The sequence below is a fragment of the Nerophis ophidion genome, linkage group LG08, assembly GCF_033978795.1.
Source record: "Nerophis ophidion isolate RoL-2023_Sa linkage group LG08, RoL_Noph_v1.0, whole genome shotgun sequence".
Lineage (NCBI taxonomy): Eukaryota > Metazoa > Chordata > Actinopteri > Syngnathiformes > Syngnathidae > Nerophis > Nerophis ophidion.
The window spans coordinates 2812122-2829083 of NC_084618.1; the positions used below are offsets into that span (position 1 = coordinate 2812122).

At 34.3% G+C, this 16962-nt stretch overlaps 1 protein-coding gene across 1 annotated transcript in view; it reads left to right on the forward strand.

Annotated features, from left to right (window-relative positions):
- LOC133557197 (synaptopodin 2-like protein) overlaps nt 1–16962 on the forward strand; it is a 31399-nt gene that overhangs the window by 11034 nt on the left and 3403 nt on the right. The window contains exons 4-5 of the mRNA XM_061907483.1: nt 3959–4317; nt 15095–16962. The exon at nt 15095–16962 is cut by the window's right edge and continues 3403 nt beyond it. Coding sequence (XP_061763467.1) covers nt 3959–4317; nt 15095–16962 — 2227 coding nt within the window. The remainder of the gene's footprint in view (nt 1–3958; nt 4318–15094) is intronic.

The following is a 16962-nucleotide window of genomic DNA, read 5'->3' on the forward strand; positions in this document are numbered from 1 at the left end:
CATGCATCAAGTACCAAAATATGACAGAGGTGTATACGTGCAAAAGTTGCAACAAAAAACTGGTATACTTTTGTTAGAATGCCAACAGTACCACGCTAAGATGCCAATTAGCATTGGTAAAACACTAAAATATATGAAACTATAGCTTTAAAAAGCTAGCATGCTAATATTAGCATGCTAACAGTACCATGCCAACAATAGCCTGCTCACAGTTAGCATGAATAAAATACTAAAACATGAAACTTTAGATTTAAAAAGCTAGCATGCGAAAAATGCTAACTTGACATGAGTACATCCATCCGTCCATACCACTTATTCAAGTGTCAAAATACATTACTCTGAAGTCTGTACCTTAAAAATTAAGTTTAAAATGATAGCATGTATCAAATGCCAAAATATGACAGAATAATATTACCTGAAAAATTAGTTAAAAATGCGAGCATGCTAACATTTGCATGTATCACGTTCCAAAATATGACTTACAAAATTAAATAGAAACCTAACATACTAACAGTACTATGTTAACCTGTTAATAATGGCATGCTTACAGTTGGTATTAATGAAATACAAAAATATATGACACTATACCTGCTAAAAAGCCAGCATGCTAATGTTAACTTGCTAAAATGCTAACTGTAACATGTGTTGAGTACCAAAATATATATTATTCTGAGGTGTGTGCCTGAGAATTGAGTTTTAAAATGCTAGCATCCTAATATTAGCATGCATCATGTACCAAAATAGGTATACCTACAAAAGTTGGAAAAAAAAAAAGCTGGCATACTGTTAGCATGCTAAAAGTACCATGCCAACAATGGCATGCTGACAGTTATTAGCATGAGTAAAACACTAAAATATATGAAACTATAGATTTAAAAAGCTAGCACGCTAATGTGAGCATGCTAAAATGCTAACTGTAACATGGGTCAAGTATTAAAATATATTACTCTGAAGTCTGTACCTTAAAAATTAAGTTTGAAAGGTTAGCATGTATCAAGTGCCAAAATATGACAGAAAAATATTACCTGAAAAATGAGTTAAAAATGCGAGCGTTATAGCATTAACATGTATCATGTAACAAACAACAAAATATGACTTACAAAATTAAAAAAAAAAACTGGCATACTAATGTTAGCAAGCTAACAGTACTATGCTAACATGCTGACAATAGCATGCTTACAGTTAGTGAAATATCAAAACATATGCCAGTATACCGAGTAAAAAGCTAGCATGCTAATGTTAACTTGCTAAAATGCTAACTGTAACCTGAATCAAGCATCAAAATATATTATTTTGAAGTCTGTACCTTAAAAAATAAGTTTGAAATGCTAGCATGGATCAAGTACCAAAATACGACAGAACGCTATCACCTGAAAAATGAGTGCTATATATAATGTATATATAATGCTAATGTTAGCTTGCTAAAATGCTAACTGTAACATGTGTTGGGTAACCAAAAATATATTACTCTGAGGTGTTTCCCTGAAAAATGAGTTTAAAATGCTAGCATACTAACAATAGCATGCATCAAGTACCAAAATATGACAAAAGTTGCACAAAAAAAATAAATGTAAAAAGGTGGCATACAAATGTTAGCATGCTAACAGTACTATGCTAACATTCTGACAATAGCATGCTTACAGTTAGTGAAATATCAAAACATATGCCACTATACCTGCTAAAAAGTTAGCATGCTAATGTTAGCTTGCTAAAATGCCAACTTTAACCTGAGTCAAGCATCAAAATATATTATTCTGAAGTCTGTACCTTAAAAAATAAGTTTAAAATGCTAGCATGGATCAAGTACCAAAATATGACAGAACGCTATTACCTGAAAAATGAGTGCTATATATAATATAATGCTAATGTTAGCTCGCTAAAATGCTAACATAACATGTGTTGGGTAACCAAAAATATATTACTCTAAGGTGTGTACCTGAAAAATTAGTTTAAAATGCTAGCATGCTAACATTAGCATGCATCAAGTACCAAAATGTGACAAAAGTTGCACAAAAAAAATAAATATAAAAAGGTGGCATACAAAGGTTAGCATGCTAACAGTACTATGCTAACATTCTGACAATAGCATGCTTACAGTTAGTGAAATATCAAAACATATGCCACCATACCTGCTAAAAAGCTAGCATGCTAATGTTAGCTTGCTAAAATGCCAACTGTAACCTGAGTCAAGCATCAAAATATATTATTCTGAAGTCTGTACCTTAAAAAATAAGTTTAAAATGCTAGCATGGATCAAGTACCAAAATATGACAGAACGCTATTACCTGAAAAATGAGTGCTATATATAATATAATGCTAATGTTAGCTCGCTAAAATGCTAACATAACATGTGTTGGGTAACCAAAAATATATTACTCTAAGGTGTGTACCTGAAAAATTAGTTTAAAATGCTAGCATGCTAACATTAGCATGCATCAAGTACCAAAATGTGACAAAAGTTGCACAAAAAAAATAAATATAAAAAGGTGGCATACAAAGGTTAGTATGCTAACAGTACTATGCTAACATTCTGACAATAGCATGCTTACAGTTAGTGAAATATCAAAACATATGCCACCATACCCGCTAAAAAGCTAGCATGCTAATGTTAGCTTGCTAAAATGCCAACTGTAACCTGAGTCAAGCATCAAAATATATTATTCTGAAGTCTGTACCTTAAAAAATAAGTTTAAAATGCTAGCATGGATCAAGTACCAAAATATGACAGAACGCTATTACCTGAAAAATGAGTGCTATATATAATATAATGCTAATGTTAGCTCGCTAAAATGCTAACATAACATGTGTTGGGTAACCAAAAATATATTACTCTAAGGTGTGTACCTGAAAAATTAGTTTAAAATGCTAGCATGCTAACATTAGCATGCATCAAGTACCAAAATGTGACAAAAGTTGCACAAAAAAAATAAATATAAAAAGGTGGCATACAAAGGTTAGCATGCTAACAGTACTATGTTAACATTCTGACAATAGCATGCTTACAGTTAGTGAAATATCAAAACATATGCCACCATACCCGCTAAAAAGCTAGCATGCTAATGTTAGCTCGCTAAAATGCCAACTGTAACCTGAGTCAAGCATCAAAATATATTATTCTGAAGTCTGTACCTTAAAAAATAAGTTTAAAATGCTAGCATGGATCAAGTACCAAAATATGACAGAACGCTATTACCTGAAAAATGAGTGCTATATATAATATAATGCTAATGTTAGCTCGCTAAAATGCTAACATAACATGTGTTGGGTAACCAAAAATATATTACTCTAAGGTGTGTACCTGAAAAATTAGTTTAAAATGCTAGCATGCTAACATTAGCATGCATCAAGTACCAAAATGTGACAAAAGTTGCACAAAAAAAATAAATATAAAAAGGTGGCATACAAAGGTTAGCATGCTAACAGTACTATGTTAACATTCTGACAATAGCATGCTTACAGTTAGTGAAATATCAAAACATATGCCACCATACCCGCTAAAAAGCTAGCATGCTAATGTTAGCTCGCTAAAAATGCCAACTGTAACCTGAGTCAAGCATCAAATATATTATTCTGAAGTCTGTACCTTAAAAATAAGTTTAAAATGCTAGCATGGATCAAGTACCAAAATAATGACAGAACGCTATTACCTTAAAAATGAGTGCTAAATATATATAATGGTAATGTTAGCTTGCTAAAATGCTAACTATAACATGTGTTGGGTAACCAAAAATGTATTACCCTGAGGTGTGTACCTGAAAAATGAGTTTAAAATGCTAGCATGCTAACATTAGCATGCATGAAGTACCAAAATATGACAAAAAAATGTAAATAAAAAGTTGGCATACAAACATTAGCATGCTGAGATGGCAGCAATAGCATGCTGACAGTTAGCATGAGTAAAATACCAAAAGTAGATCCATGAGTTTGAGGTATAAACAATGTCCCACCTGTCCCCCAGGTACGAGAGTGCCAGCGATGTAGTCCTCCTGCAGGGCCAGTGGGACCCACACTCCTCTGCCGGGGTCCCACGCAAGGACTTCGTCTACCAGCCGGACTGGACCCCGCCCTCGGCCCCTCACACGCTGGCCCCTGAAGGGCCTCTGACGGAAGGCGAGGGGGAAGGAGACAGCGGCTTCCAGGAGGCGGCGGGCTGCGCCGGGCCGGCCTCATACCCGCCTTTGGTGTCTCCCGAGCGGGCTAAGGAGGCCCTGATGCTGGGGTCCGCTGGGAGTCCCATGGTGCCCATGGTGGGGCCCCAGCTGGGCCCCGTGAGCGAGGAGCTCTCCACCACCTACATGGACAAAGCACGGCAAGCCAGTGAGTACATATTTGTTGATGAAATATTATTGATGAAATATTATTGATGAATTATTCATGAAAACTATTTTGGCACTGCCCTCTAGTGGTCAAAGCACGTCACTGCAACATTATATGTGCAGGCTTACAGTCACTATTGTATGCTATATCAGGTGGTGTCCAAGTGCACATGATAAAAATACTGTAAAAAAAACATTACAAGTGAAATCTAACGAGAAAAAGTTGCAATATTGACATTAATAACATAAAGCTGCCATGTTTTTTTTCCCTGTAAAACCGTCATTGCTCAAAAATAATAATCAATCCAAATTAAAGTTGTTATGAATTATTGACCTATTTAAGACTCCAATTACTTCACATTCAATTTCCCACTTAAAAATATTTATTTAAGGGAAAAAAAACACATAAACAAATACAAAACAGTTTTATTTGCTAATAAAATTAAAAGGCACAGAACAATAATAAAAAGGTGTCAAAAAAGATACAACTGACTTAAGACTTGCAAGTAAAACATTTCATTTTTTACACTTTTTTGAGTGGGGCATTTTGGACAATTATAATTTTAGTGGGATTTAAACAAAAAACTAACTGTCATTGCTCAGCCATAATAATGAATCAAAATCAATGTTATGAATTATTGACCTATTTAAGGCTCCAATTACTTCACATCAGATATTACTCTTTGAAATATTTTGGAGGGAAAATATTACATATAAAAATCAAAGTTTTCTTCATATATATATATATATATATATATATATATATATATATATATATACATATATATATATATATATATACAAGACAAAAAAAACATCATGCAAAAATAATAAACAAATATATAATTTTTATACTTTTATAAGTGGGGCCCTTTTGGATCCCCTGTATTGTTTCTTTTGTCATTGCTGTAAAACTGATAATTAATTAAAATCAATGTGATCTATTATTGACATATTTAAGGCTCCAATTAGTTCACATCAAATATTCCTACTTTTAATTTTTCAGGGGGGAAAATATTGCAATTTTTTTGTTTGTTTTTGCCATGAACCAATGTTTTGGGGAAAAAAAGGGCATAAAACATAAAAAACACTATCGACAGACCTAAAGATGATCTACATTTAAGCGTTGAATTAAAGAAAAATAAAAAAAAAATAATATTTTACTTCTTTTTAACACTTTTATGAGTGGGGCCCTTTTGGATCCCCAGTATATATTTTTTTAATTGGCATTGTTCTAAAAAAAAAATAATGAATTAAAATCAATGTTATGAATTATTGACCTATTTAAAACTCAAATTACTTCACATCAAATATTTCACTTTTAATTTTTTGGGGGACAATATTGCATTATTTATTTTTTTGGGCCATAAAAAAATGTTTTGAAAAAAAAAGGGCATAAAACATTAAAAAAAAAAAACACTATCGACAATTGAGCTTGGGATTTAAGCGTTGAATTAAAATAAGATAATATATGACTTATTTTTAACACTTTTATGTGTGGGGCATTTTGGACAATTATAATTTTAGTGGGATTTAAACAAAAAAAGATCTGTCATTGTTCAAAAAATAATAATGAATCACAATCAATGTTATCAATTATCGACCTATTTAAGACTGCAATTACTTCACATCCAATTTCCCACTTTGAAATATTTTCCTTTGCTTAAAAAAAGGCCCAGAACAAACAAAAATGCATACAAAAACAATAAAAAGGTATTAATGGCGGATAAAACTGAAATGGATCAAGAGACTTAATTAAGCTTAAAAAATATATATTTTTTTACACTTTTTTGAGAGGATCCCCAGTATTATTTCGTTTAACTGTCATTGCTCTAAAAATAATAATTAATTCAAATCAATGTTATGAATTATTGACCTATTTAAAGCTTTAATTACTTCACATTAAATATTACACTTTTAATTTGGGGGGGGGGGGGGGGGGGAAATACTGCAAATGTTTTAGTTTTTAACCATAAAACAATGTTTTGACAAAAAGGGCATAAAACATAAAAAAAATAAAACAATAAAAATAAAAAAGAAACACTATCGACAGACCTAAAGTTGATTTAGATTTTTAAGCGTTGGATTAAATAAAAATAAAATAATATATGACGTATTTTTAACACTTTTATGAGTGGAGCCATTTTGGATTCTCAATAATTTTAGTGGGGTTGAAACAAAAAACGAACTGTAATTGCTCAAAAAATAATAATGAATTACAATAAATGTTGTTATGAATTATTGACCTATTTAAGCCACCACTTACTTCACATCCAAATACTACACTTTGAAATAGATTTTGGGGAAAATATTACATATTTTGTGTGTTTGCCATTACAAAAACAAAGTTTTCTTTATATATTGACAAAAAACAAACAAAAAAATGCGTACAAAAATAATAAAAACGTAAACGATATTTATTTTTTACACTTTTATAAGTGGGGCCCTGTAGGATACCCAGTATTTTTTTTAATTTTATTGTCATTGCTTTAAAAATAATAATGAATTCAAATCAATGTTATGAATTATTGACTGCAATTACTTCACTTCAAATATTACACTTTTAATTTTTTGGGGGGGAAAATATTGTACATTTTTTGTTTTTGCCATAAAAACAACGTTTTGACAAAAAGGTCATAAAATATATTTAAAAAACACCTATTGACAGACCTAAAGATTTAAGCGTTGAATTAAATATATAAAAAATAATAATAATATATGACTGGTTTTTAACACTTTTATAAGTAGGGTATTTTGGATCCCCAATAATTTTAGTGGGATTTAAACAAAAACAAATGGTCATTGCTCAAAAAATAATAATGAATCAAAATAAATGTTGTTATGAATTGTTGACCTATTTAAGGCTCCAATGACTTCACATCAATATTACACTTTGAAATATTATTTTTTGCACATTCTGTGTTTCGCAAATAAAGAAAAGTTTCCTTTGACAAAAAGTACATAAAATAAACATGAAAAAATAATTCAAACGTATAAAGGACAGATTTATATGGATTCATATGGCAAAAGTGTTGAATTGTTGAAAGTAAAAATAAAAGAAAAATAATTGCATGTCCAGTTTTTTTTCAATAACCGTCATTGCTCAAAAAATAATAATGAATCAAAATCAATGCTGTTGTGATTTATTGACCTATTTAAGACTCCAATTACTTCACATAAATATTCCACTTTGATTTTGCATATTTCGTGTGTTTGCCATATGAAAAACAAAGTTTCCTTTGACAAAAAGTACATAAAACAAACATGAAAAAAATCATAAAAACTTATAATCGACAGAATTATATGGATTTATATGGCAGAAGTGTTGAAAGTAAAAATAAATAAATAAATATATGACCTTTTCGATCCCCAGAATTGGTGTGATTTATTTTTTTTAATTGTCATAGCTCAGAAAAAATAATAAATTAAAATCAATGTTGTTATGAATTATTGACCTACTTAGGACTCCAAATACTTCCTGTCAAATATTCCACTTTGAAATATTTTTGTTGAAAATATTGCAATTGTTGTGTTTTTGCCATGAAAAACAGGGTTTTGCTAAAAAGGGCATAAGACATAAAAAATAAAAATAAAAAAAATAAAAATTCATATCAACAGATAGAACTGAAGTTGTTTAAGATATTTAAATTTTGAATAGGAAAAAAAAAAAATTATAATTTTTTTTAGCATTTGTATAGCTGAGATCTTTCAGGGTCTCCGCGACCAAACTTGAGTGAAGCCCTTAAGATTAAAAAAAAAAAAATCTATACTGCATATTACTTCTAAAAATATTTACATTTTTCAGTGCGTGGGCCTCAATGGAAAAAGATTGGACGCCCCTGCTTATACATCTTAATGCATTTGATTCTAATGAACGCATCATTTCACCTTTTATTACTTGTAATACATAAACTATATGCTCTAATGGCGTAGGTACAAGCTTGACTATGTGGTAAATGGAGTTCAGGGAGCTGCTCTTTCTCATATAACACACACGCACGCATTGCTGTATGTATGCGTGCGTGTGTGTGTGTGTGTGTGTGTGTGTGTGTGTGCGTGTGTGTGCAGCGGTATGCAGTATCAGCACCAGCAGCAAAGAGTTATGAGCAAGCCACTACACTCATCATCATCTATAAGGGGATGCATGAAGTCACATTAAGTGGGGGCAGGGATGAAAAATAACAAAATGTCCACCAGAGACAATATTTAACGGTGAAAGAATGCATTAGTGAAGTTTAATGTGAAGTGCAAGTTTATAGGTGGATGTGACTAACTGTGGATATCACATTGTTCTGCTTATTGTTGCTGTCTAATTAAAAGCATTTATTTACACATTTGACCAGTTAACAAAATGAAAAAAAGACGGAATCTTAGAGTAACTAACGATTCACTTAGATTACGATTCTTAGGGTGATGATTCCATTCAAAATCGATTCTCGATTCAAACCGCTTCTCAAAATGTATTATTTGATATAAAAAAATGATCAGAAAATTAATTCAAAACAGGTCACAGGATTTTTTCAGCACCCTGATAAAAGTTTTTTTTTAAATCCATCCATCCATCCATTTTCTACCACTTATTCCCTTTTGGGGTTTCCGGGGGGCGCTGGTGCCTATCTCACCTACAATCGGGCGGAAGGCGTTTTTTTTTTTTTTAATCTGAAAAATAAAATAGGGTTAAAAATAATTAGAGATGTACTGAAATCTTAAATATTTTTTATTCTTAAAAGGTTTTTGTGATTGTTTTGTAAATTGTAATCTAAAAAACAGGTATCTCTAAATTAGTAAAAAAAAATGGTATTAGAAAAAAAATACATACATATACATATATATATATATATATATATATATACATACATACATGTATATATACATATATATATATATATATATATATATATCCATCCATCCATTTTCTACAGCTTATTCCTTTTTGGGGTCGCGGGGGGCGCTGGTACCTATCTCAGCTACAATCGGCCGGAAGGCAGCGTACGCCCTGGACATGACATGCACCTGGGGATAGGTTGATTGGCAACACTAAATTGGCCCTAGTGTGTGAATGTGAGTGTGAATGTTGTCTGTCTATCTGTGTTGGCCCTGCGACGAGGTGGCGACTTGTCCAGGGTGTACCCCGCCTTCCACCCGATTGTAGCTGAGATAGGCGCCAGCGCCCCCCGCAACCCCGAAAGGGAATAAGCGGTAGAAAATGGAAAAAAAAATGGATATATATATATATATATATATATATATATATATACATACATACGTATAAATATACATATATCCATATATATACACACATATATATATATATATACATACATATACCTATCTATATATACATACATATATGCACATATATATACACACATTTACATATATATGTATAAATATGTACATTCATATATATATATATATATACATACATGTATATATATATACATATAGACATACGTACATATATATAGTATATATATATATATATACATTTCTTTTAAAAACTGTCATTGCTCAAAAAATAATAAATTAAGAGCCCTTAAGGTTGAAAAAAAATTCCATATTGGTTTGAAAATGAAAACCATCAAATAATTTTTATTCTAAAAAAGTTTTTGTGATTGTTTTGTAAATTGTAATCTAAAAAACACATTTCTCTAAATTTGTAAATAAATAAATAAATACACTTTTATGAATCTGGCCTTTTTAGATCCCCAATAAATTTTGTGTGATTTTTCTTTTAAAAACTGTCAATGCTCAAAAAATAATGAACTCAAATCTAAATCAATGTTATGTTATTACTTCACATCAAATAGTCCACCTTGGAAAACTTTTGGGCAAAAATATTACATATTTTACTAAGATGAGGTGGCGACTTGTCCAGATTCTACACCACTTTCCGCCCGAATGCAGCTAAGATATGCTTCAGCACCCCCCGGCACCCCAAAAGGGACAAGTAGTAGAAAATGGATGGATAGATATTACATATTTTGTGTTTTTGCCTTAAAAAAAATTGTTTTTTTTATAAAATGGGCAGAAAACAACAACAACCTGAAGTTAAAATATTTGGGTATTAAATAAAGTATTTTAAATGTGACTTATTTTTAACATTTTTAATGACTGATATTACGTTTTCGGGTACGGTACCAGACTTGAAGAGAGCCCTTAAGGTTGAAAATAAATTACATATTGGTTTGAAAATCAAAACTATCAAAATGGCCCCCGCATGCTTTGATTTTTGATACGTACTTGTATCATTTTGTAGTTTCCAACGTTAGAAAAGTTTTGATCAAGAGAAAAGGGTCAAACAGAATAATAGTAGGCATGAAAAAGACTAACTTATTCATTGTTAACAGTCTGGAATGGACTTATGCCACTTTTAAGTTGAAGTGGAGTGGTAATTGTTTTCTTGGTGACACCTAGTGGTCACAATATTTCAAAATGGTGTTGAAAATGCAAACCAGGGTCATTAATACATGAATAAGTACTACAAGACACACCCTACTGGTGTATCATATTCACCTTTACACTCACTGACACTGCACTGGAAATATTTATTAGTGAGGGGGTCTTCCAGTGTGTGTGTGTGTGTGTGTGTGTGTGTTCTTGTATTTCAACCCTTCTTCAGACATCAACAAAGAAAAGTAGTTTCCATACGAGGAGGTGTGAACAAGTTAGGAAATAAATCACGGTCCCAATACGGAAAACCACTGCATCTAATAGAGAGCTAAATACTAGAGTCTGTGAACATTGCTCCAAAGTCGGGATTTTTTTTTGGTTGATTTAATGTGCATACAAAAGTAAACATTGACAGGTGCAAAGGCAGCAATATATGGAAATCTAATAGAGAATGTCTCATTTGCACCCCTGGTGGTGAAATCTATCAAAATTGACTGTGTGTCAGTTTTAAAAGTGCTCCCCCTATGGTCAACATATAAAATAACAAGTGTGTGTAAGAAATTGAAATCTGTCCTCTTTGGCCAAAATTAATAAAACAAAATGTATACAGAGACATACTGTAATAACTTGAAGTAAATAATGAAGATTAAAAACCAATTAAAAAATATAAAATGAAGTAAAAGCATTCTTTTTTCACTATGCGTCAACTTTTGTCTCATAAAATTGGAAACAATTTCTCACGTTCTTTCTGTTTCTGTCATATTGCAATTTTTTTATGTAAAATGATGACTTTTTTAAGTAAAATTCTTACTTGTATCACAACATTGTCCATTTTTTGGTTGTTCTTGTAAAATAGTGACATTTTTTGAGCAAAATTCCGATTATTATAATAATGTTGCCGAAATGTTAAAGTTTTCTTATAAAATTGTGACTCTTGTCGAGTAAAATTACGACTCTTTTCATAAAATTGCCCAAATTTTAAGTTTGTCTTGTAAAATTGCGACTGTTATTGAGTAAAATTCCAACTTTCATCATAATATTGCACAAATGTTCCGTTTTTCTCATAAAATGTTTACTTGCATTGAGTAAAATTATGAATTTTATTATAATTCCGCCAACATTCAAAATATTTCTTGTGAAAATGTGACCTTTTTCTTGTGAAATTCCAACTTAATTTTTCACAACAAGCTTTTTAATACTTGCTACTTTGTAGTATGTATACCGTATTTCCTTGAATTGCCGCAGGCCATATAGTATGCGCCTGCTTAGTATCACCGCCTGGTCAAACTCGTGACACTTCCCCTGTCATCATTTTCGAAATGGAGGAGGCTGATTTCAATACCAGTAATGTGAAATCGCGTTAAGGGAAGAAGATTAAGAGCTATTCAGTAGGATTTAAGGTCCAAGCTTACATCACACTCAAATTTTTACTGCATACCTTTGGTAAGTGCCGGAGTGAGAAGAGGTTTTAAAATAATTAGCGCATGCTTACTTTTACCCCATGCCTTTGGTGAGCGCAGGAGTGAGAAGAGGTTTTAAATTAATTAGCGCCCCGGCGGCAATTCAAGGAAATACGGTATATTATAAATGTTGTAAATACACATCTTTATATATCTAGAGAGGGTGCTCCTAAAAAGGTAGGCATTTTTCTCAGGTCTCAAGTGATGACATAAATCATGGTCCCAATAAGGAAAACCATTGCATCTAATAGAGAATGTCTCATTAGCACCCCTGGTGGGGAAATCTATCAAAATGAGGGTGGTCCCAAAAAGGAGGGATTTTTCAAATTGACTGTGTGTCGCTTTTTAAAGTGCTCCCCCTCTGGTCAACATATGAAATAACAAGTGTGTGTAAGATATTTTAATGCCGAAATTAATTAAAAAAATATAATATATATATATATATATGTATACAGAGACATACCGTAATAACTTGAAGTAAATAATGAAGATTAAAAACCAATTACAAACAAAAATTAAAAAAAATAACAAAAAGCTTTCCTTTTTTATATTTGCATGGTGTGTATATATTATTATTGTTGTAAATACAAATCTTATTATATCTAGAAAGGCTGGTCCTAAAGAGGTAGACATTTTTCAGAGGTCTCAAGAAGGTAAGAACTACAAGAATGTGTGTGTGTGCGTGTGTGTGTGTGTGTGTGTGCGTGTGAGAGAGAGACCAGACAGGTGTTGTATGTCCGTCAGGTTGACAAGAATAGTGAGTTGACATCATGCGTTGGTTTGGGGTCGCCACTCAGAGACAAAGGTCTTTAACGTCTGAGGGAAGCAGCGGTGAGTCACAGACTAAACGGCAAAAGGGCGAGTGTGTGTGTGCTGTAGGAGGTACCCTGGGGGATGTTGACATAAACACACACACACATAAGTTACTGCGGAAAGATGAAGGACCCAACATGTCATTCAGTAGGTGGACACACACATCGACACAAAGGTAAGGCTTATTGGACTTGTTTTTTTTTTGTAATGAAGATTCAAAATGTAATATTATGAAATATTACTCTTGGTTTCTGTCAAATAGACATGTAATCAATTATTGTTCCTGTCAAATAGACATGTAATCAATTATTGTTCCTGTCAAATAGACATGTAATCAATTATTGTTTCTGTCAAATAGACATGTAATCAATTATTGTGCCACTTTCATGTAATGTTGATACCCTGCAAGTTTATACATGGATTTGACAAATATGGATGTCACATTGATATGATTATTGTTACTGTCCAATTAAAATAATATATTTACACATTTGACCAGTTAATAAAATGAAGAAAAAAAAATGTTTAGAGAGAATCTTACAACAACTCACGCTTCGATTAGATTACAATTCTTAGGGTGACGATTAGATTCAGAATCTATTCTCACTATTTTATATTTGGTATAAAACTGTTTTAAAACTACTTACAGGTTTTTTCAGGACCCCTATGACCCTTTTTTTTTTTTAAATCTGAAAAATAAAGAAAATAACTTTCAGGACAAAAAAAATAAGATTACAAAAAATTGGAGAAGTACTGAAATTTTACATTTTTATTTTTTTGTAAATTTGAATCCAAAAAACACATATCACTAAATTTGTAAAAAAAAAAAAAAAAACTTTAATAAAATAAAATAATAATAATTAATATATATATATATATTTTTTTCAAATGTGATTTTTGAATATTTTGAATTGGAATACATAAGAATTGCGATTTCGGATGTGAAAGATTTCTTTTCAGTGACCCCTACAAAACAAAATGTTTTTTTAAATCTAAAAAATAAAGAAAATAAGTTTGGGATAAAAAATAAGATTGACAAAAAACTGGGGAGGCACTGAAATCTTAAATAATTGTTTTCTTAAAAAAAAAAAAACAATTCCAAAAGTTAACGTTTTTCTGATTGTTTTGTAAATTGTAAGTATTTCAAAATCTGTAAAAAAAATTGTATTACAATATATATATATATATATATATATATATATATATATATATGTATGTTTATATATATGTATATATATATAAACATATATATATATATCATATATATATACACATACATACATATACACACACACATATATATATATATATACATATATATATATACATATATATATATATATATATATATATATTAACCTTGATTTTTGAAAATTTTGAATCTAAATAAATGAAAATTCTGGATGTGAACCGATTTTTTTTTCAGCAAACCCTATAACACAAAATATTTTTTTAAATCTAAAAAATAAAGATAATAATCTATTGGATGAAAAAAAAATTGAAAGAAAAAAAAATTGAGATGTATTGAAATGTTTGAGTTTTTATTTGTAAAAAACAACAACTTGTTTTGTACATTTCAATCCAAGAAACATGTATCCCTAAATGTATATTTTTTTATACCAAACAAACAAACAGAAAAATTCTGATAACAATAAAAATAAGAGTTTTTATGATTTCTTTTTACGTATTTTTATATAGAAAAAAAGTAATTTTTGGATGAAACACGCACACAATTTGGTGATACGTGTTTTACATTTCACTTGTAATATATTACAAATTTTTTCTTATTTTAGAGCAACATAATACTATAATACATAATTGTGATATTTCTACTTTCATTTCTAATGATTTTCATAAATGTACTTTATATAAGTGGTGAGTTCAGGGGGCATGGGGGTCCTTACAGAGGGAACATACCAATTGGGTAGAAGGTGATCTAACCTTCCTGGACTGTGCTGCTGATGCTTGGACAGCAGCAGGAATTCTTCCTTCTAAATCCACACGGCATGTCTGTCACTGCTAAGCCTCGCTGTCACCGTACGGAATAAAGTCCGCCTGCTCAGGCTAAAATCATCCATGTCCGTAACGCCCAGTTTCCCCTGCGCCCTACAGAGCTGCAGCGTGGCGAGAGCGTGGTGGAGAAGCAGGTGAAAGAAGCTCGCACCAAATGCCGCTCCATCGCCTCCCTGCTGACCGACGCGCCCAACCCCAACTCCAAAGGGGTGCTGATGTTCAAGAAGCGGCGGCAGAGGGCCAAGAAGTACACGCTGACCTGCTTCGGCAAGGCTGAGGAGGACGAGGACCGGGGCGGGGAGACCACGGAGGAGGAGGGCGGAAGCTCCATCCAAAGCTCCGACGTTGACGAGGAGGGCTTTTCGGCCTCCTTCGACCCCACTTGGGACAGCGGGTACTTAGACCTGTTGGACAGAAGAAGCGCCGCTTGCCCGCCTACTGCTCCGACAACAGCCAATCACAGCCAAGAGTTCGACAGCCCGCCTGACCAGAATCAAACCCTAGTGGCACCTGTCAATCAAGTCCCGAGCTTGGAGGTGTTAGGGCTAGAGAGCATGAAGCAACCAGTCTCTCCAGCTTCCCAAATGTCTGCTCCGATCCTTCAGAACGGGGGTGCGGTCGCCATAAGTCGGGCTAGTGTTAAACTAAGCTCACCCCCTTTAAGCCCCCATCTCAATCAAAATGGCCGAGACGCCGACCTCAGTCCTTGCTCCGATCAACTCTTAAGTCCTAATGCCTCAACGCTCAATCGTACCGCCCGCCCCTTCACCCCAGGCCCCACCCCTTCCCGCTCATCCGTCACCTCCGTGATGTTCCGCCCTTCTCAGCCTAAACCGCCTGCCGTCGCGAGCAGACCTGCGGCCGCTGTCTCCATGATGACCATCACGCCGACTCATTATCCATCCGATGCCAAGCGAGCCGTGTCCAGCGCCTCCCTCTACATCCCGGCTCGGAATAACAGCGCCACCCCGTCCGTCAGCTCGCCTCCCTCATCTTTGTCTTCACCTCCCGCCCATCCCTTGCCCCCTCACCCATTGGTGCCAGCTTCACCCGTCAACCCCCTTGCACCTCAAGGTCCCCAAACCTATCCATCACCTGGTCAATCCTTCTCACCGCCAACCTTTCATCAACCTCCCTCCCCTGGAATTTCTGTTCTTCCCATTTCCCAGAACCAAGTCCTTATGCCTCGTCCTCCGCCTGTCCATCCCTGCATCCCTGCAGTCGCGTCCCCGGGTCCCCATGCTGCCATGGTAACCGCATCTTTCCCTCAAACCTCTGCCTCAGACTCCCTGGCCACTCGCGAACAGCGGATCTCGGTCCCCGCGGCTCGCACCGGCATCCTTCACGATGCGCGGCAAAGAAGCAACAAGAAGCCGATGTTCAGCGCCATCCGGAGCAAAGATGTGTCACCTAACCCCGACCTGATGTCCATGGTCCAGAACATGGATGACCGCTTTGGGAGGACAGTGGGCGCAGAGCCTGGAGCTGTATCCGTTGAGGTTGGTCATGAGTCCGGGCCCGAGGAGGACTGGTTGAGGCTGGGAGCTGAGGCTTGTAACTTCATGCAGGCTCAACGGGTGTCCAAACCACCCCCTGTAGCTCCAAAACCCCATACCCCTCAGGAGCCTCTGCTGGCAGGGAAAGGCGGCCAGCTGTTTGCCCGCCGCCAGAGCCGCATGGATCGATACGTTGTTGAGCGAAGTCCCTCTGTCGCTCCAGCGCCATTCTCCCCTACCCAGACCAGGGAACCCTCACCCACACCTTCACTCCCACCCACCTGGAAGTACTCCTCAAACATCCGGGCCCCGCCTCCCATCAGTTACAATCCCCTCCTCTCACCCTCATGCCCACTCAAAGCCCAAAAGAAGGCACAGGTGACGAAGACTGGATTGTCTGGACCCAAAGGGAAGAAAGCCGCCAAAAAGGTAGTGGACGTCATGAACCACCAGCCCTACCAGCTCAACTCG